Here is a 25,150-nt window from a genome sequence, read left to right as displayed (position 1 = left end):
TTTTTTTATAGATCTAAAACAATGTTTATTTTAGCTTTTTTTAAATATATTTTTTGATTTTACCAAATATTTTTTTAACTAAAAACACAGAAAAAATGGATTAAAAATGACAATTATTGATTTAAAAGGGGGAAATCAGGAAATTTAATATACATAAATATTCAGGGCTTTTAATCCAGTCCTTATATTCCATTTATAAAAAATATATATAAATATTACTGTAAATTTTAAATCATTTTTTCTGTGTTTTTAGTTCAAAAATCATTTAGTAAAATCTAACAATATATTTAAAAAAAGCTAAAATAAACATTGTTTTAGATCTATAAAAAAAACGGAGTATTCAGGGCTTTTAATCCAGTTCTTATATTCCATTCATTAAAAAAATGAATAAATATTATTGTATTTTTTAATCCTTTTTTTCTGTGTTTTTAGTTCAAAAATCCTGTTGTAAAATCTAAAAATATATTTAAAAAAATTAAAGTACACATTGTTTTATATGTATAAAAAAACTGAATATTCAGGGCTTTTAATTCAGTTCTTTTAATCCATTTATATTAAAAAAAAAAAATCTAAATATTATATCTAAAATGATCCAGCTTACCTGAAATCAAGTTGACATTAAAGCACCCCGCCAACCAACCCAAGTCTGACACCCTTTGAATTCTAATCTGATAATTAAACCCTGTTTTATAGTCAACAACATCACAAAGAAGCAAAAAACGAAACCGAGTGGTCGCCACTGTTCTCTATTGCCGCATGCTTATCTTGTGTGCGTTTTTGCGATATTGTAACAATGGCCAAAACACACTGGAGGGGTGAGACAACGTCTGGAGGCATCGTCTGTCCTGTGACCTGGATTTAATGCTTGTTGCTTTTTGTGAGCCGCCGGTGGAAATGACATCCAGGCGCCAAAAAAAAAAAAAAACCCGAAAAAAAAGAGGACAACACTAACACAAGAAGACACGGATGGACTACACTGATGTCAACATGTCTTCCCTCCAAAATTGTCCCAGGTTGGTCTTGACTGTGTAAAGTATACAGGTTCTCCCCAATGGCTTTTTCCAAGTAGATTAGATTAGATTATCTTACTTTATTCATCCAGTATTAGGGAAATTTGAAAGGGTGAGAATACAGACACAGAAAAAGTAGTCCGGTTATTTTCCACATCCCAAAAAAACATGCATGCTAAGCTAATTTACTTAATTTTATTTATTTTATTTAGCCACTAATTCAAGGTGTTTCACATTGTTAACTTAGACAGGCTCCAGCACCCCTGTGAGCATTGAGAAGATAACTGGATGATACAAAAGGTATGAAAATATACATTATTGTATTATCTATGGTTATTTATTTATTAACTTACTTATTACCTATTTATTTATGTTTAGAATGTCATTTTCTGTGTCTGTATTCTCACCCTCTTGCTACTGTAATAATAAAATTTCCTGAATACGGGATGAATAAAGTTATCTAATGTAATCTGATATAGGTTTTAAACATTTCTATATTAGAAATATAATGTCTAGAACAGGGGGTGGGCAAACTTTTGGGCCCGGAAGGGGGCCATATTGACTTAAAAAATGTGACAGATGGGCGGAGTCAGCACAAGATAGGATACATATAAAAAAGTGCATCCGTTAACAGTACATATGAAACATAAACAGGAAAAATAGGACTAAAGTATTAACATACTCATCACTCATTATTGAAAAAAGTATAAAGTACAAAGTAAAGTAAAAAGGAATGTATTAAGAAATATTAAAATGTCATTAAAAAAGATAGGTTTCGGCTCTAAAACAGAAAAAACAAATAAGAGTGGACAGAGCTACTGCCACTGGCTTCCACGTGACGGCGCCATCTTGGGGAATTAAAAAAAACATTATTTGGACAACGTCGGAGGGCCATATTAAAAAGCCTAACGGGCCGTATGTGGCCCACGGGCCGTAGTTTGCCCTAAGCTGGCCCAGAACATGATTTTTTGGGGATTTTCGACTATTCATGAATTCTCACATGCCTTGCTAATCTGAATCAAACCCAATGAAGCATATTTTTTTCTGAAAATTTAGTGTTATGACAATAATTAAATAGAATTTTCTGAAAAAATACTTAATTTTGCCATCATAAAGCTAATTTAACAAAGTTGCAGAAGTTACACTGAATTCCATCAAACTATTTTTGATCGTTTTTGATGACAATAAATTGGAACATTTTAAGCGAAAACAAGATTATTATTTTTCCTAATAAAAAAAATCATGCTATTGTATATTCAATGAGAAAATAAACCCATATTAAAAAGGTAATTGTATTTAAATGGAATTTCTCTGGAATATTTTTTCCTTAAAAATAATAAGACATTTTATTGTCAGGTAAGACTTGGAATAACTGGTCCATCACTTAAGAATGACTGAATAAAATGATAAAATAAAAATAAAAATTAAAAACAGGATTTCCCCTCAAGTGACATGGTCCACATGTGTTGTTTCACTGTGATTTAAACCAATTGAAAACAACGTGATCAAACAAACAGCTGCGAAAGCAGAACCTCCAGTCAGATGTAGCGCTTGAAGCTAATTGCATTAGCGATATTGCGTCAAGCACACTTCCCAGTATTCTTGCATCACTTAAAACTACTTCAGAGCTGCCAAAAGTCACATTTCTTCTAGAAAAAAATAATTTGAAGAGTTTGTGACCCTTTTTCCAGTATAATTAACCACCAAAAATAAATCTCAATATTGTATGAGTGAGTATAAATCGCACCGCTAGCCAAACAGTAAAAATCTTTGACTTATAGTCCGGAATATTGTTTGATTTTACTGTTTTAAATTAGCCGATTAACATAGTAGACTGAGATCATTTGGTTCCATTGGGTTACTGAAACTTAATTGGTTCATATACTTCATTGATTAATATTGGAATTTTGCTGGTTATCACATATCTGGCAACCTCGGCCAATTGCTCCTCTTATTGATGACTTATACTTGCTTATACAATAAATGTACTTCAAAAAATTCTATACACAAGTTGTTACACGGTGTATACAATTTGAAATGATCAAAAAAAGTATAAAATACTGGAAAAAGGTATAAGTTGCCAGGTTAAGATTTGACTGTTCATTTTTGGGTTGCCATGTCATGAGCCAATCTGAAAGGACAACGTTTAACAGAGCTGACAAATGCTACGAATCTTCCAATGGGTAAAACGAGGTCGGTTTTACTAAAGGAACATACTTTTTTAAAAAGTATTTTTCCCTTAAAACTTAAAATGATCAAAAACCATGGTCGCCGGTCTTTTGGTCGCTGGTCAAATGGTGCCAGAGAGTTTACTGTTGAAACCAGCTCTCAGGATTATATTCATGAGAGAGAGTTGAATATCTAAGAGAGAGAGTTTAATATCTAAGAGAGAGAGTTTAATATCTAAGTATTGTTTAATATCTAAGTACTGTTTAATATCTAAGAGAACAAGTTTAATATCTAAGAGAACAAGTTTATTATCTAAGTACTGTTTAATATATAAGTACTGTTTAATATCTAAGTACTGTTTAATATCTAAGTTCGGTTTAACATCTAATTACTGTTTAATATCCAAGTACTGTTTAATATTCAAGTACTGTTTAATATCTAAGTACTGTTTAATATCTAAGTACTGTTTAATATCTAAGTACTGTTTAATATCTAAGTACTGTTTAATATCTAAGTACTGTTTAATATCTAAGTACTGTTAAATATCGAAGTACTGTTTAATATCTAAGAGAGCGAGTTTAATATCTAAGTATTGTTTAAAATCTAAGTACTGTTTAATATCTAAGTACTGTTTAATATCTAAGTACTGTTTAATATCTAAGTACTGTTTAATATCTAAGTACTGTTTAATATCTAAGTACTGTTAAATATCTGTTGTACTGTTGAAACCAGCTCTCTAAATTATATTCATGAGAGTGAGTTTAATATCTAAATATCTACTGTTTTCAACAGTACTAAGATATTAAACAGTACTTAGATATTAAGCTCTCTCGTAGAGATCAAACTCTCTTAGATATGAAACTCTCTCTCTTAGATATTAAACTCTCTCTCATGAATATAATTTTGCGAGCTTGCCTCAACAGTAAACTCTCTGTCACCATATGACCCAGGCGACCAAAAGACCCCGCGACCAAACATCCTCGCACCAAAAAACCATATCCACAACCCAGTAAAACGTACAATTTTCCAGGTATATAACCACACTAATCCTTGACTTTGTACTTAGTGTATTTCTACAACTATCTTGTGAGCAGTAGCATGTGCGCTGCCAGCGGATTACGACGCCATCGCCACATATCAGAGGAAATGGAAAAGGAAGCTGGAGCAGCTTGTGTGATTATTACTGGCGAGACCTCGGCGGTGGCGGAGGGGGCGGAGCCATAAGGGAGCCTTCAAGGGGTTAAGTCCAGTAGGACTTAGCCATGATTATATACAGCTTTAACCCCCCTGGCATATAGGACTGAAATATTTGTGAGCGTGTGTCATTTGGGGGGCTTGTCCACCAATGTATAGCCCCGCCCCCCCATAGTTGACCACGTGGGATATACGTAGAGCGCAATCAGTAAGCAGGCACGACCTCTTCAACTATCTCATCTCCATCTCTTAAAATAATCCATATGGGCTTTCATGACACAAGTACACACACACTTTGGGTGTGTTTGTGTGTGTGTGGTGTATACGCGGTGGTGATGACTTTTAAAAAGGGCTTTCTTATCAGCTGTGATGTCTGCGTGCTGAAGATCACGCTCACCTTAGTTGCCTTCTTTCAGTGGTGCAGACTGAATGAATTAGGGTTGAAATGTAGCCATTTTGCAAAAACGAAATGTAACTCAAATGGGAGTCACGAACGAAGCCAAGATGTAAGAATAAAGTTGGCCATATCACTAAAAAAACAACAACAACAACAACAACATTTTCTGAACTGCTTATCCTGGGATTGAACTCACGACCGCAGAATTGTGAGGCCGATGTGCTAACCACTCGGATCAATAAAAAACACACCAGCATTGTTCAAAAAATATGACAAGGTCATACTGTATTTACAGTTTCAGTCTTTTGTGTAGATTCTGTCTATATGTGTATGTATATGTGTATGTGTAAGTATGTGTGTATGTGTAAGTATATGTGTAAGTATATGTGTATGTGTATATAAATTAAATAAAGTGTATGTGTATGTGTATATATATATTACTATTATTATTTATATTATATATACACATATACACTTATATTATATACACATATACACATATATTTATATTATACATACACATATACACATATATTTATATTATACATATATACACACATCAAAAATTTAAAGATTGCACTACTCCATTAAAACCTGTTCAGAAAACATATGTGCCTTAAAATATGCCTTTTTCCTAACATTTTAAATGTTTTATATGAAGAAAATTATCAGCAAATTAACTTGTAAAACAATTAAAAAAAATATCTGTAAAATTGAGATTATTTTTTAAAATAATGCCGTTTTGCCATATTGCCTACACCTATCTTGACTCTACTTATGTTGAGGACTAAGGATGCATGACAACTTTTAACTTATCAGGAAAGAACCATAACTCCATGTAATCTATTTACATAGACATCAAAAAATTGGTGCCTCATTACATTCGGGGTGATCAATGCATTAAAAAGTGTCATCGGAATGAGAATTATTATTATTATTATGAATCCTACCTGCCGCTTGTGTTACGAAGGATAACCAAAGCATCGGGGAAGCCGTCCAAGTTGTAGTCCCCAATGTGCAAGGACAGAGGCTGGCTGGGCTTCCCTGGCACGAAACTCCACACCGTCTCACTTTGGCGGAAGTCGGACAGCACTGACACCCACTTTAAAACAAAAATATACATATTTATATTTAATAAACATACTCCTTAATAACTGTACTTCTCTACAGGCACAAGAACACTCCATTTGGTTATAATCATAAAAGTAATCCTACTTTACGGTTTTTGTATAGCCTACAAAACCTGCGATATTTGAGGGATTACTGTAAAAAAATTATGTACTTCCCTCCTAATTTTCATATTTTTAAAGCCATAACACCGCACGAAAACACTCCATTTGGTTATGCTAATAAAAGTAATCCTACTTTACGGTTTTTGTCTAGCCTACAAAACCCGCTATATTTGAGGGATTACTGTAAAAAAATACAATGTACTTCCCGACTAATTTTCATATTTTTAAAGCCATAACACCAAAAAATCTGTGTCAAAGCTGTTTAGGTGTGTACATTCCCTTTTCCATGTGGGAGTACTTGTACAGAACTTGCTATTAAATCTTTATTTCAATAGCCAATGAGCTTTAGAACAATGACACAGTTGGGGGATGAAATATTCAATAGCTAGCCTTCCAGATTTGGCGCATATCTCGATATAGCCCAGATTTAACGAGACTTAAACAGACAATGAAAGATCAATTTAGAAACTGTACAATGTGTGTAGTGAGTAGTACAGCCAGATGCTGTAAGTATGAAGTATTCATGAATGTTAAACGGAGAGCAGGTGTGACGGGAAACCACCGCAGAGATGCTAAAGTGCAGCTAATGAAGCTAACTGGAAGCAGAATGTCGGAGGTTAGCAATTATTTTAGCAGCTGGAAAGAAGACGGGTAAATCACTCAGGTGTCATTGGCCAGTTAAATGAGTCGGAGTCATTAAATGAAGTATCGATATAATACGTTTTGAGGTTTTCCCTGCAGTGAGATTGGTAAACAACTTTCGGGAAAGTTCTATGACTTGGAGTTTGATTTATTTAATGAGGGTAGAAATTAAGGAAGATAGATTCATGTTCATGAAAAATATATATGGGAGATTGTAGCCAAGGGCTAATTTCTATGTTTAGTCCCTTGTGTAGGTTGAAGATAACTGATGGTGCATATGTGACACAGTTTTAGATAGTGTAGTGATGGCAATTTTGTTGGTATAACAGGCAGGCTTTAAGATGATTGGGCGAGAGGTTCAGAGGCGGGAGTTGACGTATGCTAATTGCTATTGAGTTCTAGGGATGGAGGTGGTTAGGCTAATTTAGTAGTCGTTTTGAAGGGAACTACACAGTCACCTCTAGAGCCAGCCATTGTTGATGTATTGGATTTTTTTGGGACAAAATCTTGTAGTGGAGGGGGAACGTTGTGTTGGAAGATTTTTTAAACTAAGCATATTTGATTTCAATTCATGAGTCCACTAATTTTGGTAGATATAACTGAAACATGCACTTTTTTGTGGGGAACTACACAGTCACCTATAGAGCCAGCTTTTGTTTGTGTTAGAATTATTTTGTACAAAATCTTGCAGTGGAGGAGGAGCTTTGTGTTGGAAGATTTCGTAAACAAAGCATATTTGATTTCAATTCATGAGTCGACTAATTGTGACAGACATAACTTAAAAAAGCTATTTTGTTGTGGGGGATGACACAGTCACTTCTAGAGCCAGCCATACTTGATGTATTGGATTTTTTGGGACAAAATCTTGCGGTGGAGGAGAAGCTTTGTGTTGGAAGATTTTGTAAACTAAGCATATTTGATTTCAATTCATGAGTCCACTAATTTTGGCAGATGTAACTGAAACAAGCACTTTTTTTTCATGGGGAACTACACAGTCACCTCTAGAGCCAGCCCTTGTTGATGTTTTGGGTTTTTTGGGGACAAAATCTTGCAGTGGAGGAGAAGCTTTGCAATGAAAGATTTTATAAACTGAGCATATTTGATTCCAATTCACGAGTCCACTGATTTTGGCAAATGTAACTGAAAAAAACTTTTTGGTGGGGAACTACACAGTCACCTCTAGAGCCAGCCATAGTTGATGTATTGGATTTTTTTTGGTATAAAATCTTGCAGTGGACGAGGAGCTTTGTGTCGGTAGATTTTGTAAACTAAGCCTATTTGATTTCTATTTACGAGTACATTAATTTTTTAGACGTAACTGAAACAATCACGTTTTTGTGGGGAATTACACAGTCACCTATAGAGCCAGCTCTTGTTTACGTGTTGGAATTTTTTTGTATAAAATCTTGCAGTTAAGGCGGAGCTTTGTAATGGAAGATTTTGTAAAATAAGCATATTTCATTTCAATTCAAGTTCACAAATTTTGCCAGATGTTACTGAAACAAGCACTTTTTTTTAAGGGAACTACACAGTCACTTCTAGAGCCAGCCATTGTTGATGTATTGGAATTTTTTTGGTATAAAATCTTGCTGTGGAGGAGGAGCTTTGTGTTGGAAGATTTTGTAAACATAACTGCATATTTAACAGTATTGTTCCAGTAAAGGTTGTGGGCAGAGTTAATGGTTAGACTATTATTATTCTATGATTATAGTAGTGTAAAGGGGAAAAGTTATGTATTGTTGTTTGGCATTTGTTTACGGTTTATTGACTAATTAAGGCTAGAGGCTATCATTCAAAATGGTAATTAATATTTAAATTGCTATGTTTGATCGAGTCTGCAAACCAGTTCTCAGATTTAGAGGACAACTAAAATTTGAAGGGTGACTGTAGTATATTAAAAGGTATTCAAATCAAAGCAGTCCTTAAAGCAAGTGCAATGATGAGAACATTTTTGTATATTTTTAAAGTATTTGTTAATAGCGTTCTTGGAGGGTTTTCACTTGTGGTTAAAAAAGTGAGGCAAGCTCACGTTTGAAGTCTTTTGCACACAAAGTTAAGCCAAGATAAATCCAGCTGGTGTTTCTCCGGGCGTGAGACTGAACTCGCAGCTTTATTATGACATTGCCTTGCTCATTAAATGATCGTCCACGGATGCCTTGCAAGGACGACGTTTCGTCTTTAAATGGGAAATGCTATGTGTGTAGCGACTGCCCTCTACTTTCAGGGTTATGCTATATTCATTACATTTAATTTTTAATTTCTTACCTAATGTTAGCCACGTTTTAGGAGTTAAAATTATGTATTTTATTTCACAAGCTTTGAATACATTTGTTCTCCTTTGAAAATCAATAAAAATGATTTATAAAGACTGCTTTAGGCTTATTTGGGGTTTATTTGTCCTTTGAAACTAACATTTTTCGTATTTTCTTGCATTTAAGTCGCATCTGTATATAAGCCGCACCCTTAAAATGGCCTATAAAAATTAATTTTATGATTTCTGTCATATAAGACGCCCCTAGATTCACAATTCATATTCATGGTTTTATTAGGGAGTACAAATGTGTTACTTTTGAAGGGAAAATCAACAATTTCTTTTCTATAAGCCGCCTCCACGTATAAGCCGCACCCTTAAAATTCCCTTTAAATAATGGAATTTGACCATTTCTCTCGTAGAAGCTGCATCTTGATTCATAATTTTCACCTCCATATTCATGGTTTTAATAAGGAGTACAAATATGTTACTTTGAAAGGAAAATCTTTTTATAAAGACTGCTAATTTGGGTTTTCTTTGTCGGAAACTAACATTTATCGCCTTTCCTCACATATAACCCGCCTCTGCATATAAGCCGCACCCTAAAATTGGCTTAAAATCATTGAATTTGACAATTTCTCGCCGCCCCCTGATTCACAATTTTCACCTCCTTATTCATGGTTTTAATAGGGAGTACAAATGTCTTACTTTGAAGGGAAAATCTTAAGAAAAATCATCATACATGCTATTTTTGAGATACTGTATGAATAAAAAGTCACCATCTACTGATTGAACATTATTTGGTTCAATATCATAAAGAAATTAAATTAAAAAAAGAAGTCATGTGAGCAGTACAACCAGGAAGTGTGTCCATAGCGCCCCTCGAGTGAGCAATGTCAAGCACAAGTACAGTAAGTGAGTGTTTTTCAAATTTCATGCAAGATATGGTATATAATTTTCTTGAATTTCACACATCAACATCAAAATAAATGTTCTTTATCGTTTTATCTGTTTATATTTTCTCTATTTTGAAATAAATGACCGAATATTATCTTGCGTTATGTTTTGTGTACCGTATTTTCACGACTATAAGGCGCACTTAAAAGTCTTCAATTTTCTCGAAAATAGACAGTGCGCCTTATAATCCAGTGCGCCTTATATATGGAAAAAACAGAAAACTAAAAACGAAAAACAACCACTGTCGGATATTAAAAAAAAAAAAACACAAACGCCTAAACTGAAACAAAACTGTTAAATAAGCAGATGCCAAATCTTCCATCATATAGCTCCTCCCCCACTGCAAATTTTATACAAAAAATTCCCCAAAAAAAACATTAATGGCTGGCTCTAGAGGTGACTGTAAAGTAGTGAGTGCTTCATACCTGGAGCTCAATAGCAATTACCGTATTTTCACGACTATAAGGTGCACTTAAGTCTTAAATTTTCTCCAAAATAGACAGTGCGCCTTATAATACAGTGCACCTTATAGTCGTGAAAATACAGTCAATCCCTAATTTATGCGCATATAAGCCGTACCTTCGATTCAGTCAATTCTTTAGACGACAAAAACGGCTTATATGCGAGAAAATACGTTACTCAGATTTTCCTCTTTGTCTGAAACTAACCTTGATTTAATTGTAGTAAACATTTTTGACGTAGGGAAGCCATGTAACAAAAAAAATGGAATTTGAGAAGGCTTCAAAATGATTTTCCCTGCACTGCAGCTCATAAAAGCCAAATTACGTCTCTGCAATGATAACACATTATCATACCGTATCATATTAGTTGGAAAAAAAATGGAAGTGAAATGGAAAATATTGCAGAGTAAAATGATCTCCGTACGCATTATCGCTCATCGGCACTTGGCGGCCATTAAATTAGTGTAATCTTTCTCTCTCTCTCCCGCCCAATGCCGTCATAAACGGAAAATGAATCAAAAGTGTAACTTGGATATTCCTTATGATACATATTGCAATCATATTGAATGCATATGGATTATGGGAAAGTCCTTTTAAAACATCCGTGTGGCATAAAAGCGAGTTGAGTGTTACTAAATGTAGAAGTCCAAGTGAGCTAGTGAACGGATTTACGCTGGCAAAGTAATCGGATACTTTTCATATAGTGGTTTTCAAACAAGGGCCTGCGAGCTGCAGTTTGCTCAATAATTTTCAATAAATTAGGTCGCCCGAATGGACCCATTTTTAGTTCGTATTATGTATATATTATATACAGATGTTTGTTTTAGCTTTTTTTAAATATATTTTTAGATTTTACACAATGATTTTTGAACTAAAAACACAGAAAATGAATTAAAAAATGACAATTATTGATTTAAAAGGGGTAAAATCAGGAAATTTAATATAAATCTATACTCTTCATTTTAATTTGATCCTAAAAAATAAAAGTCGACACTCATTATTTACTTTCTTGGGCCAAAAAAATGATGTGGCGGGCCAGATTTGGCCCCCGGGCCGCCACTTTGACACATGTGCAATAGATGGGGCTGTAATAGTAATAATAGCAGTCATTAGGAATGAATTAACATTTTTGTATTTTCTTTAAATTTTAAATATAGATCCAAAATGGCGGCGTGCACGGGTAGAATGGCTCTTTGGTCTCCAGTTTGGTGTTTTTTTTTCCACCAATTTTCTTATACTATATATATTTATATCCTATACATTTTTTTTCGTGCTAAAGGGAATTTCAGACAATATTGATCCATAAAAATCGTATTATTAGACACATTAGTGAGTCTTTTAGTTGCGCTTTATTGTGCGGAAAATACGGTCACGCTAATGCTCCTTGAATACATACCAAAGATCAGAAAGTGAAGTAAAGTGAGAGAAAAAAAGTCACATGACTCCATTCCTCTCCCACGAGAAGCCCAGATGAGGATTCACACGACGGAGGTGCGATAAGGAAAAAAAAAATGGCTGTCCTCAATTCCCTTATTAAAACGACTGTGCCATTTATTTGAAATGAGATGAATTGAGAAAATAAGGGGGACGCAAATCCCCCAAATGCCGTCAAAAAAGCGGTTGAAATGCAAATTTCAGGGTAACTTTTAAAGGAAGCCCAAGAGTCAATATTTGACTTTAACTTGGCGTATATTGATCTCTCATCTTTTCACCAGCATTTTCCTTTTTTTTGTGACCTTAATGTTTAAAATTTATTAATTTATTTATGTTTGTAACTGCTTTAACCATCATAGGAACAATTTTTTAAATATTTTGTTTTTTAAGTTTATTTTCTTTGGTACAAAAACGCTATTCAGAAAGTGATAATAATAATGATGATAATAATAACAAGTTAATAATTTACTTTTATAAATATATTGAAAAGGCCTTTTTGATATGATTGTCAAAAATGTTCTGCAAAAATTTGGGGAAAAAAAGAGAATTTACTTATAAAGTACACTTCTACTTACGAAATTAATTAAGATTTTTTTTCGTAATTTGAATTTTTTGTAAGTACTACTTTATATGTAAATTCTCTAATTTGTTCCAAAGTCCTCACAAAACTACCAACTAAACCCTTAAAAATAAGTCAAAAAGTCCAAATTTAGTATGAAAGATGTGAGGAAACACAAAATAGAGATTAAATTATAAGGAATTGATTTATTAATGTTTTAAAATAAATAAAGTATACGAAAATATGCCCTACACTGGTGAAATATCGCCCTCTGCGGCAGTTATGGAGGTAATACCCGTGTTTATCAGCCAGATGGCGGCAATACCCCGTTCTACCAGGGGCGAAAGTCGTACACTTTATAGCACATTTTTGACTTTAACGTGTGCCATGTGTGTGTGTGTGAAATTATGTGCATTTGTAGTTTTTAATATCGCTTAATAAAGATAATTCAAAATAAAATAACAGATAAGGAAATGCATTTAATTTTTGGTGGATTTTGTAACTCGTCACTCATTTGCATATTACATTTTTTTAATGAAATTTATTATTTGTTTTTTATTAATATGCTATCAATCATAATTCATCAGCATTGAGAATCTCGGTTGGGATAAGCTCCAGCACCCCCACGAGCTATGAGAGGATAGGCATTTCGGAAAACGAATGAATAATTTTTTCTTCTAGGTTTAGGAATCTTACCCTTTCTCGGCCACTATCTCCTAGATCTTAGGGGGTGCTTAAGTCAATTTTATAGATTTCTCATTTCTGGAGTCCATTTTTTTGGGGAAAATACAGGAAAACAAAAGTGATCTAACAGAATATATCGTCTTTTTCATCCATTTGTTTCATTATTGTCACAGCCAGCATTTTAGTTCGGGTCCATTACGTCATCGGTTTCAACTATGCAGAGGCAAACCCTAACAAAACTTATATTTTATTGCCCAATTTGACGATTTTTGGATCTCTGTGTGTCTTAACAATTTATTTCCGAATACTCATATAGCAGATTCTATTATTTAATGATACATTAGTGTGTAAAAACTTTTTACAGCGGGATTTTAAGTCCACAGTTGGATTCTTATGAGCTTTACTGCAAAAAATGAGTAGGGGTCACCCTGTTCTTTTATTATTCAAGTAGGGTGAATGAAGGGTCTGCAGGCTAGTAAAGACACATGATGGGGGGGTTAAGATTTCTGTTTTGGGACTTAACAAGCATGCAAATACAACCCGAGCCGGTTTGGACTCAGCGGGACATCCTTGCCAGCTCGAAGGCATCTCATCATGTTTTTATTTTATTTTAATTCAGCCCTTGTACATGCTCTCATCTTCTGAACCCTCCAATGACATGTTCGTCTTCAAGTGGTAATGAAAGCAACAGAAATAACAGAATGGCCTGATGGAGCCACTTCATGTGCTTTCACTTTCCTCTCGGTTGTTTACAGGACATTGTTTTTGAAGGGGATTTCAAAATGTGAGGTTTTTTAGGAATGGGTGTTAAAAGGAAGGGTTTTGTATTTGAAATAACATCAGATGAATTGAAGATTTGCATACTTGTCAACCTGGGCCAATTAGCTCCCCTTATTAATGATTGCAATTCCCCTTATGAAGTGAAAAAACAAAGTACAAATGCAACGCGGCACATATTTACTCGCATGGAGCGCACTTTAAAGTCGACAAAGTAGATGCGGTGAAGAATCAGTAATAAATACGTTAATAAATAAATATATACACAAATAAACAAGTATGTTGCTGATAGACTTAGACATAGACAGACATGGAGAAGACATAGACTAAGATTTAGACTAAGATTAAGACTAAGATTTAGACTAAGACATATACTAAGACATATACTAAGACATATACTAAGACATATACTAAGACATATACTAAGTCACCAGGGGTGTCCAAACTTTTTGCAAAGAGGGCCAGATTTGGTAAGGTGAAAATGTGTGCGGGCCGACTTTTAGCCTGACATTCTTTGAACCATTAACATTAAATGCAAATTAACTTTTTGGGATTTTTTTTAATTACAAATGGCATACTTTTACATTTTTTTTACATTTAGGTTTTTACCGAAATCACAAACCACAAAAAAATAAGAAAACTATCAAGGATATCTAAGTTCATGTGAAACATCACATATTATTCACTATTATATGCTCACTGTAGGAACAGTGCTGAAAACAAAACAATTATCACTGCATATTCAAACTGTGATTTTGACCATCACAAAAAAAAATAATGTACTGAGATTTAAGAATTTATTCAACTCAGAGGACTTAACAAATATCTTGCCTGCACTAATGTGAAGGGTGATACTGGGATCTTGACTGCAGTATGTAGTCCAGGTCTTCATCGCACGCTAACGAGAAAAAGTCAAACTCAGTTCCTTTTGCCTCTAACTGTCTCTTAATATCTAATGAAACGTCTTCAATTCTCCGTGCCACAGTATTACGAGCCAGGCAAATATTGGCAAACTCTTGCTTCTTCGCGGGACAAATTTTCTCAACCATTTTCATTACACAGTCTTTAATAAATTCACCGTCACTGAAAGGTTTGCAGTGCTTTGCAATTAGCGTTGCCACTTCGTAGCTTGCCTTTGTGGCATTTTCATTTGACTCACGGGCTCTTGTGAAAAAGCTTTGCTGTGCCGTTAAAACAGCTTCCAGTTGCTTCACTTTTTCACCGCGTTCGTTCCCAGTTAGCTTGTCGTAGCTAGCATGTTTCGTCTGGTAGTGCCTCTTAATTTTGAATTCCTTGAAAACAGCCACAGTCTCTTGGCAAATTAGGCAGACACAGTTGTTTCGTATTTCAGTGAAAAAATACTCAAATTTCCACTTCTCCTGGATGCGGCGGCCCTCCCGGTCAACTTTCCTTTTTTTGTTTACATGTTAGAAATGGGCTGGGCTGAAACAATGACGCAAGGGTCACGGCGGCCAGAGTGCGGCCACAGGGCTACTGCCATCTTCTGGTGAAGTGAAAAATAGCTTTTTGTACACATTTATTTTATACTGTGGTCAACAGTGCTGGCGGGCCGTGTATTATTGATTTCATGATAGAGGCCGTGGGCCGGTAAAAATTTGTGCACGGGCCTTATTTGGCCCGCGGGCCGGACTTTGGACATGCCTGTACTAAGACATATACTAAGACTTAGACCAAGACATAGACCAAGACATAGACCAAGACTAAGACCTAGACATAGACCTAGACATAGACCTAGACATAGATCTAGACATCGACCTAGACATAGACCTAGACATAGACCTAGACCTAGACATAGACCTAGACATAGACCTAGACTAAGACCAACACCAAGACCAACACCAAGACCAACACCAAGACCAACACCAAGACCAACACCAAGACCTAGACTAAGACCTAGACTAAGACCTAGACTAAGACCTAGACTAAGACCTAGACTAAGACCTAGACTAAGACCTAGACTAAGACCTAGACTAAGACCTAGACTAAGACCTAGACTAAGACCTAGACTAAGACCTAGACTAAGACCTAGACTAAGACCTAGACTAAGACCTAGAGTAAGACCTAGACTAAGACCTAGACTAAGACCTAGACTAAGACCTAGACTAAGACCTAGAGTAAGACCTAGACTAAGACCTAGACTAAGACCTAGACTAAGACCTAGACTAAGACCTATAAGACCTATACATAGACACAGACACAGACACATAAACACATAGACATATAGACATATAAACATAGACAAATATATAAATTGACCATTTTTCAGACATGAAAAACCAACTGAAACTATTACCATTTTTCATTTCAGGTTAAAGTCGTGTTATTGTTCCAAATAAGAATTTCAAACAAGTACTCTAATCCCCAGATTAATGCTCATAATTAGTCTTATAAACTCATATTTGTGTTCCCAGAGTACGGTTTAAGACCCAATTTAGGTTTTTTAATTAAAGGCCAAAAAGGTTGTGCAAAATCCATTCAACCAAAGTACCTAATTGTATTCTTTTTAAATAGCTTAGCATGTACATTTGCTGTTTTCGTCTAATACTGAAGCTAATGGCGTCCTTTGAACATCTCCATCACGTAACTACGAAATAATGCATTCTTCAGCCATCCGCAAACGATAACATCGCCCCCCCCCCACACTTAATCATCCTCGCTATAACCAAAGCTTTATTTCATGCTATCCTTGTCCTTCGCTACTTCTTTTAGCAGCAATTGTTTGTTCTCGTTGACAGCGATGCGAGAAAGATGAGGGAAATGTTTGTCTATGGGGAATGCTCAACTCTATGTACGCGTATATCTACGTTCTACGTATGTGTGTGTGTGTGTGGGCGGACATAAGCCGATAACATTTCTATTTTGGATGTGGAAGTGGGGAGGGAAGAGGGGGTGCCGGAGTGGGGGATAAGTGAGTGGAAGCTGGTTCTACGCTGGTAGAAGATGGAGTGAAAACGGAGCTCGGAGTCTCGCCAAATGTTGGGATGTAAAAATGTAAAAGGGGCCGTGTGTAGGCGGTGGTGCGTGCATGCCAGGGTGCAAATGCGTGAGCACCATGCGGAAGCAAATAACGCTTGAAAACATTCCCGTTGTCATGGGCCAATAAGATATTTTCAATTTGAAATGTTAATTTTGGATGAGTATAAATGACTGGATAGGATATGATAGGAGAAGATGATGTCTAGAGGTTGATAGGACTGTGTAATATTTGATGTATGTGAATGAAATGGTTTGATTGGGTATTAGGGAAGTATAATGAGATTTAAAGGTTTGTTTTGAAGTGTATATGTGATAAAAAGGCATAAAAATGATGGAAATCTAATTACCGTATTTTCGTGACTATAAGGCGCACTTAAAATGGCTTAAATGTTCTCCAAAATAGACAGTGCGCCTTATAACAATGAAAGAATACTGTTAAATATGCAGATGCCATCTTAGTTTACAAAATCTTCTTTATCATATAGCTCCTCCCCCACTGCAAGATTTTATACAAAAAAATCCAAAACATCAACGATGGCTGGCTCTAGAGGTGACTGTAAAGTAGTGAGTGCTTCATGCCTGGAAGTCAATAACAATTACCGTATTTTCACGACTATAAGGCGCACTTAAATTTTCTCCAAAATAGACAGTGCGCCTTATATATGGAAAAAAACAGAAACAAAAACGAAAAACCACTACTGTCGGATATTAAAAAAAAGACAAACGCCTGAATGGGGACAATACTGTTAAATATGCAGCTGCCATCTTAGTTTACAAAATATTCCATCATATAGCTCCTCCCCCACTGCAATATTTTATACAAAAAATCCAAAACATCAACAATGGCTGGCTCTAGAGGTGACTGTGTAGTGAGTGCTACCTTCATACCTGGAAGTCAATTACCGTATTTTCACGACTATAAGGTGCACTTAAGTCTTAAATTTTCTCCAAAATAGACAGTGCGCCTTATATTACAGTGCGCCTTATATATGGAAAAAATGTCATCCATTGAGGGTGCGCCTTATAGTCGTGAAAATACGGTAAAAACCTTTTTTGTCATCATATACAGCTGCATATAACGTAATTGGTGATTTAAATGTTCATAAATAATGATAAGACCGAGAAAACAAAACACTTAAGTGAAGAGCAAAGAGCTACTGCACCCGTACGGGCGCCATTTTGGATCATTTAGCAGTTGTTATGGTCTCATTATGGTCTCATTAGGACGAAAACGAGTTACAGTACTTTTTTAGGGTGGATTTACACTAGGAAAGTCTATGTTTGCTTTCATTGATTGAGAATAAAATACATATTTTTAACAGTTTGTAGCAGTTACGTTTTTTCATACTATGATTTTCGCAAAAATCCGGTTAAAATCCACATATTTGCCAACACTGGAATACTAACACTTTGTTTGAACATGAAAATCTGACTCATTTAGCAGTCTTTATGGTCTCATTATGATCAAAATCTTGGTTTTGTTCCCATAGGCTCCGCCCACGTAAACAACCTGTCACATTTGCTTGCTAAGTTTACCCTTTATGAAAACCTTCATTTTTACTTTGTCATTAACCGTGCATCCCTCCAAGTGACCTCATACCCGACACCCCGTCATGTTCTAAACTATTATTCATAAAGAACAGAGCCTTCAATGTACCCCTACAATATTGGCGCCTTGAAAAGTACTTTAAAAGAACTAAATGTTTAAGAAAAGTAGTACTTTTGGACAGAATTGGGTCAGAAATACTGTATATTATGTCATGGTTTGAGATATTTTACCTGGTTGATTTTATTTTATGCAGTTTGGCTAAGTTATGCGAGTTTAGTGCGGAGAAAGTCATAAAAAATACAAAAAATAAGAGCAAAGTGTGAGGGTTGTGTTTTTTGTTCCTGTTGAAATGACAGTCGTGATTCCTTAACATGATCTTCAACTTTATTTTGCTGTTTTTAAGCAAGTTAAGTGCTCTTCTGGGTTGTTTTCATTCTATTCTTTCACTTTTAGTTGTGTGAAAGTAGAGATTAAAAAGGTTTTTTCATTGGTTCTCGTCTGGGTTTCCAACAACGCTTATTTTTTGTGACAAATGACCAACAGTGTCTGCCATAAATCATTTTTTTTTACACGAAAATTCTACAATCTCAGGAAAGTTGTCCTGTGAAAGTTTCCTTGTAGTGATGTAATTGTGTAATTTTGTCGTATTTAATTGAAAAATATATATATTTTTGATATTCACATTTTTGATGAACTAATTTGCCTTTGACAATGTTTTAAATCAATGATTTTTTCTGACACTTTTTAACATATTCATTGATTTGATAATGTAAAGTAGTCAAATTATCTTTAATTCAAAGAATAGAGTGAAATTGACGTAAAAACGACAAAATCGGACTTTGGGACGAAAACTATAAAAATCTGTGATAGCTGTATTGCGGTAAAGTTAGTTAGTTAGAGTGTTTTTTTTTTGTGTGTGTGATTACCTCTTGAGAGCCTGACTTGGCCAGGTAAATGGCGCTGCGTTGGCAGGTGTTATCCAAGCACACGGGCAGAAGGTGGTCTTGGTATCCGTCACCATCTGGCAAAATCACAAAGAAAAAGTTATCTGTAAAACAACCCGTAAAATGACAAAGAGGGGACGAAGATATATACAAAAACAAGCTGACTATCAACCAGTCTAGGGTGTAGACAGCTGGGTTAGGCGCCAGCAACCCCTGCGACCGTTTCGAGGATGGAAGCGTGACCGGACGTTTGGTTGCCGGTCAAATGGGAGAGTTTACTGTTGAAACCAGCTGTCAAAATTATATTCATGAGAGACCGTTTAATATCTAAGTACTGTTTAATATCTAAATACTGTTTAATATCCAAGCACTGTTTAATATCCAAGTACTGTTTAATATCCAAGTAATGTTTAATATCGAAGTACTGTTTAATATTAAAGTACTGTTTAAGATAAAAGCACTGTTTAATATCTAAGTACTGTTTAATAGCTAAGTACTGTTTGATATCTAAGTACTGTTGAATATCTAAGTACTGTATAATATCTGAGTACTGTATAATATCTGAGTACTGTTTAATATCTGAGTACTGTTTAATATCTGAGTACTGTTTAATATCTAAGTACAGTTTAACATCCAAGTACTGTTTAATATCTAAGTACTGTTCAATATCTAAGTACAGTTTAATACCTATGTACTGTTTAATATCCAAGTACTGTTTAATATCCAAGTACTGTTTAATATCTAAGTACTGTTTAATATCTAAGTACTGTTTAATATCTAAGAACTGTTAAATATCTAAGTACTGTTTAATTTCTAAGTTCTGTTTAATATCTAAGTACTGTTTAATATCTAAGTTATGTTTAATATCTAAGTACTGTTTAAAATCTAAGTACTGTTTGATATCCAAGTACTGTTGAATATCTAAGTACTGTATATTATCTAAGTACAGTTTAATATTAAAGTACTGTTTAACAACTAAGTACTGTTTAATATCTAAGTACAGTTTAATATCCAAGTACTGTTTAATATCCAAGTACTGTACTGTTTAATATCTAAGAGAACAAGTTTAATATCTAAGAACTGTTTAATATCTAAGTACTGTTTAATATCTAAGTACTGTTTAATATCTAAGTACTGTTTAATATCTAAGTACTGTTTAATATCTAAGTACTGTTTAATATCTAAGTACTGTTTAATATCCAAGTACTGTTTAATATCCAAGTACTGTTTAATATCTTTTGCATCTTTTTAAAAATATATATATATTTCACAAAACAAATGACTACCAGTTGCTCCTCACTCAATTCCAACCTATCAAATTGGAGTAAAAATCAGAAACTGGCCATAATGGAACCCTAAGCAAAGAACACGGCAGTTAGACGGATATACACGGGCAAATAAAGACTGACACGCAGTTAGGAGAGGGCCACAAAGTTGCACCATGGGAGATAATTGAGTCCTTGAGAGATTGACACTAGCCATCGTGGCTCTAGTGTTTGCGCTCTACTACACACATCCCCACACTGATGCAGTCCCACCTGCCCTCTCCCCATCAATCCCTTCTTTCATCCATCTTTTATCAGTCAGTCAGTCTCCTTTTCGTTCCCACTCTGCTTCTTCTTCTTCTTCTTCTTCTTTCCTATCCGTCATTCTCGCCTCCCCCTCGTCGAGGAGCCTCCTCCAGTGCGTGTTTCCATCCATCTTTGCCACTCTTTATTCGCCGCCTGCCTCTTCTGTCTGACTAGTATCGTATTTACTCGCATATAAGCCGCACTTGTCGGGCAAATAAACATGACTGAATCGAGGGTACGGCTTATATGCGCATAAAAAGACAATATGCACGAAAAGGCAAGGTGACAAAGACTGATGTGTAAGAAAATGTGGTTGATATGGTCATTTATTACATAAATAGGGAAAAGTTCATTTAAAAATATATATATTTTGACGTATATGAAGGAAATTTAAGACAAAAAAACGTATTATTACAGTCATTATGTATTTGTGTGGGTTTTTAAAAAAAATATTTGACAGGAGTGGTGCTTTTTTTGGTTAATTCTGTCAATTTCCTATATGAACTCCAAATTTTTTAATTCTACTGTCAAAATGGCCTCTTCAATGGCATTCAATGAGTTAATAAAGAACCATAAATAGCCACAATACCAATCGGAAATCATTTGGAAATAGAGCAGGAACCAATAAACGAATACTCAAAAAAGTCCATCAAAATCAATGGGAAATTATCCAAAATTTACCAAAACTGGGGAATTGCCCATGGATACCATTGACTGCATTGTTTAGAGCACAGGTGTCAAAGTGGCGGCCTGGGTGCCAAATCTGGCCCGCCACATCATTTTGTGTGGACCGGGAAAGTAAATGATGAGTGCTGATTTTCTGTCTTAGGATCAAATTAAAATAAACTGTATAGATGTATATTAAATTTCCTTATTTCCCCCTTTTAAATCAATAATTATCATTTTTAATCATTTTTTTCTGTGTTTTTAGTTCAAAAATAATTTTGTAAAATCTAAAAATATATATTTAAAAAAATCTAAAATAAAAATTATTTTAGATCTATAAAAAACAAATATTCTGTGCTTTTAATCCATTTATTAAAAAAAATCTAAATACTACTGTAATTTTTTATCATTTTTTTCTGTTTTTAGTTCAAAAATCATTTTGTAAAATCTAAAAATGTATTTAAAAAAAATCTAAAATATTCATTGTTTTTGATCTATTAAAAATGAATATTCAGGACTTTCAATCCATTTGTAAAAAAATATAAATATTACTCTATTTTTTAATCAACTTTTTTCTGTTTTTAGTTCAAAAATCATTTTATAAAATCTAAAAATATATTGAAAAAAAATCTAAAACAAACATTCTTTAAGACCAATAAAAAAACGGAATATTCAGGGCTTTTAATCCAGTTCTTTTAATCCATTTATAAAAAAAAAAAATCTAAATATTATATCTAAAATGGTCCGGCCCACATGAAATCAAGTTGACGTTAAAGCGGCCTACGAACCAACCCGAGTCTGACACCCTTGAGTCAATACCAATAGGAAGAAAACACATATACTACCTGCATTTTCTCAAAAATGCGTATATATTCTAACTTCATATCTCATTATCCAACCCTCACCCTGTCAATCTGCCAGGCCTCCCTGCTAACTATCTTCTCATTAAGTGCTTCTACTTCCATCCTGCCCACCTCTGACTCCCCCCATAGGGGCCAGTGAACAACAAACCCAGTAGTACTGGGACCAGTGCATCACCACCTATTGATAAATTATGTAGTTGGGCCACTGTCACTTTAAAAAATGCAATTACCTCAGCGGCGACGAGGCAAGATGGGTCTGTTTTTTTGTCCTCGCTCGTCAATTAGAGTTTTGGTATGATTGGCGCGGTGCTTTTATACACGCCGGGGGTCGTTTTCTTGCAATTTTTTAAGAAGGAAAGTGAGTCATCGTCTTGGCTGTAGAGATCTCATTGGGAGGCTTGGATCTGTTTTTTAAAGGGTTTTTTTGGTAGTATTTTAGGACCACTATTTATGGAATGGATTAATTTTGTAGATAGAGAGGGAAAGTACTTTTTTTGACACAATTTTTGTTTTTGAACAAATAGGGAGTATATTTAAGCAATTATACACATACAGATATCCTTTGGCATATAGGTCGCAACCCCAGTGGCTCATCCATTATTTATCAATAAAAGAAGCTAAACTTTGTCAAATCCATTTTTAATGAAAACGCTAAGCTGCCTTGACATTTACAGATAATGTGAATTAGAAGTTTTACTTTGTATCCACACGATTAAATAATAAACTGAAGTTCAAAACCTGTGTTTTAGTTTAAACTGTAGTTGTTTGTTTTGAAAGAAAATTGTTAAACAGTTCCTACACTGTGTCTTTTCTATTGTATTTTGGTATTTAGTTTTTTTAGCTAGTTCTACAATGTCTTCTGTGTCTGTTTTGCTACTGTAACCAAGATATTTCCTGAATACGGGATGAAAGAAAATTCTAATCTAATATACTAAACAACCATTTCTGACTCATTTAACAATCTTTAAGGTTAAGGTCACGTTAAAAAGTTATCGTATTTTCACGACTATATGGCGCACTTAAAAGTCTTTAGTATTCTCCAAAAAATAGACAGTGCGCCTCATAATCCAGTGCGCCTTATATATGGAAAAAACAGAAAACCAAAAAAGGAAAAACACCATTGTCGGATATTAAAAAAAACACAAACAATACTGATAAATATGCAGATGCCATCTTAGTTTACAAAATCTTCCATCATATAGCTCCTCCCCCACTGCAAGATTTTAGACAAAAACATCCAAAACATCAACAATGGCTGGCTCCAGAAGTGACTGTAAAGTAGTGAGTGCTCCATACCAGGAAGTCAATAGCAATTACCACATTTTCACCACTATAAGGCGCACTTAAAAGTCTTCCATTTTCTCCAAAATAGACAGTGCGCCTTATAATACAGTGCGCCTTATATATGGACAAAAATTCATTCATTGAGGGTGCACCTTATAATGTGGTGCACCTTATAGTCGTGAAAATACGGTATTCTGTATATTTAACCTCAGTCTGCAGAAGCTCCCAACCTTCTGGACATGATGTGTGTTGCTCCATATTTTTTACCTAGTTCTACAATGTCTTATGTGTCTATTTTGCTACTGCAACCAATACATTTATATCTGACTTTTTTTTTTTAATAGTTATTCCGCATGTTTAATCTCAGTCTGCAGAATCTCCCCACCTTCTGGACTTTATGTGTATGACTCCAGTTTTTTTACCTAGTTCTACAATGTCTTCTGTGTCTTTTATGCTACTGCAACCAAGAAATTTCCCGAATACAAGATGAAATAAAGTTCCTACCTAAGTCATTTACATGCAAATAATAACAATCGAAAGGAAATAATAGTATCCATAGCAGTTTTCCTAATTCCTAGCAACATCCCACCTTGGCGTTCACATAAGACAAAGCATCCAAGAGACGACCTGATGTTAGCTAACCCTGTCAAGAAAACCCCTGAAGCCTTTTTTTCAGCAGTAACAGAGATTAAAGTGAGCCGGTGGAGATTTGTGGTGAAAAAAATGTAAAGCAGAAGCGAACAATAACTCGCCCTGGCCAAGATTGTTTAAAGGGGGGGTGGATTAAGACGTTCACAACGATTTGTGTGTGTGTGTGTGTGACAAATCGTGTTGTGTAGATTAGTCCTGTCTGGCCATAGTGGCGAGGAAGACAAGGTTTTTGGGGATGAGCCTGCTTCAGATTCAGAGGAGGCTTAAGCGACTAAGACAGCCTCTAGTACACCAACGAGGACCTATGGTAGAGTTTAATCCAGTCCTGCATAAGACATACTTTTTCATGGTTTTTATTTCAACCATTTAAAGGGGCTGTCGATTGTCATTAATTGACAGAGTGGGCCAGATCCAGAGGAATAGGGAAAAAACAGGCTGTTTTTCCCAAGAACCCACCATTATTTAGTCCAATCGACTCTTAGAGTTGGCTTGGTCAGGAGTATAATACAATTTACTGTACAGTGTTCCCTCGCTTATCGCGGTTAATGGGGACCGGGACCACCCGCGATAAGTGCATTTCCGCGAAGTAGGGATTCCCCTTCAAAAATGCTTAATTTGAATTTAATTCCAATTTTATTTTATTTATTTATTTATTTTTACCCCCTGTATACAGTACACCATATAGAATACAGGTAGAGAGAGTGAAATTCATGTTATAACAAAAAACAACTGTAAAATATGTTGTTTCGATGTAATATTTCTATTTTTCCCCCCCAAAAATCCGCAAAGCTCTGAGTCCGCGATAGCTGAACCGCGAAATAGCGGGGGAACACTATATTTTAAAGCTGTATATATAAG

At 34.9% G+C, this 25,150-nt stretch overlaps 1 protein-coding gene across 1 annotated transcript in view; it reads right to left on the bottom strand.

Moving 5' to 3' along the window:
• itfg1 (integrin alpha FG-GAP repeat containing 1) overlaps window positions 1–25,150 on the bottom strand; it is a 98,027-nt gene that overhangs the window by 49,752 nt on the left and 23,125 nt on the right. Inside the window, exons 9-10 of the mRNA XM_077714186.1 lie at window positions 19,240–19,334; window positions 5,721–5,872 (exon numbers count right to left, since the gene is read on the bottom strand). Of these exons, the coding sequence (XP_077570312.1) occupies window positions 5,721–5,872; window positions 19,240–19,334 (247 nt within the window). The remainder of the gene's footprint in view (window positions 1–5,720; window positions 5,873–19,239; window positions 19,335–25,150) is intronic.

Source organism: Stigmatopora nigra, chromosome 3, assembly GCF_051989575.1.
Source record: "Stigmatopora nigra isolate UIUO_SnigA chromosome 3, RoL_Snig_1.1, whole genome shotgun sequence".
NCBI lineage: Eukaryota > Metazoa > Chordata > Actinopteri > Syngnathiformes > Syngnathidae > Stigmatopora > Stigmatopora nigra.
Note: the sequence above shows the minus strand (reverse complement) of the source record. Positions and strands in the feature narration are given on the sequence as shown.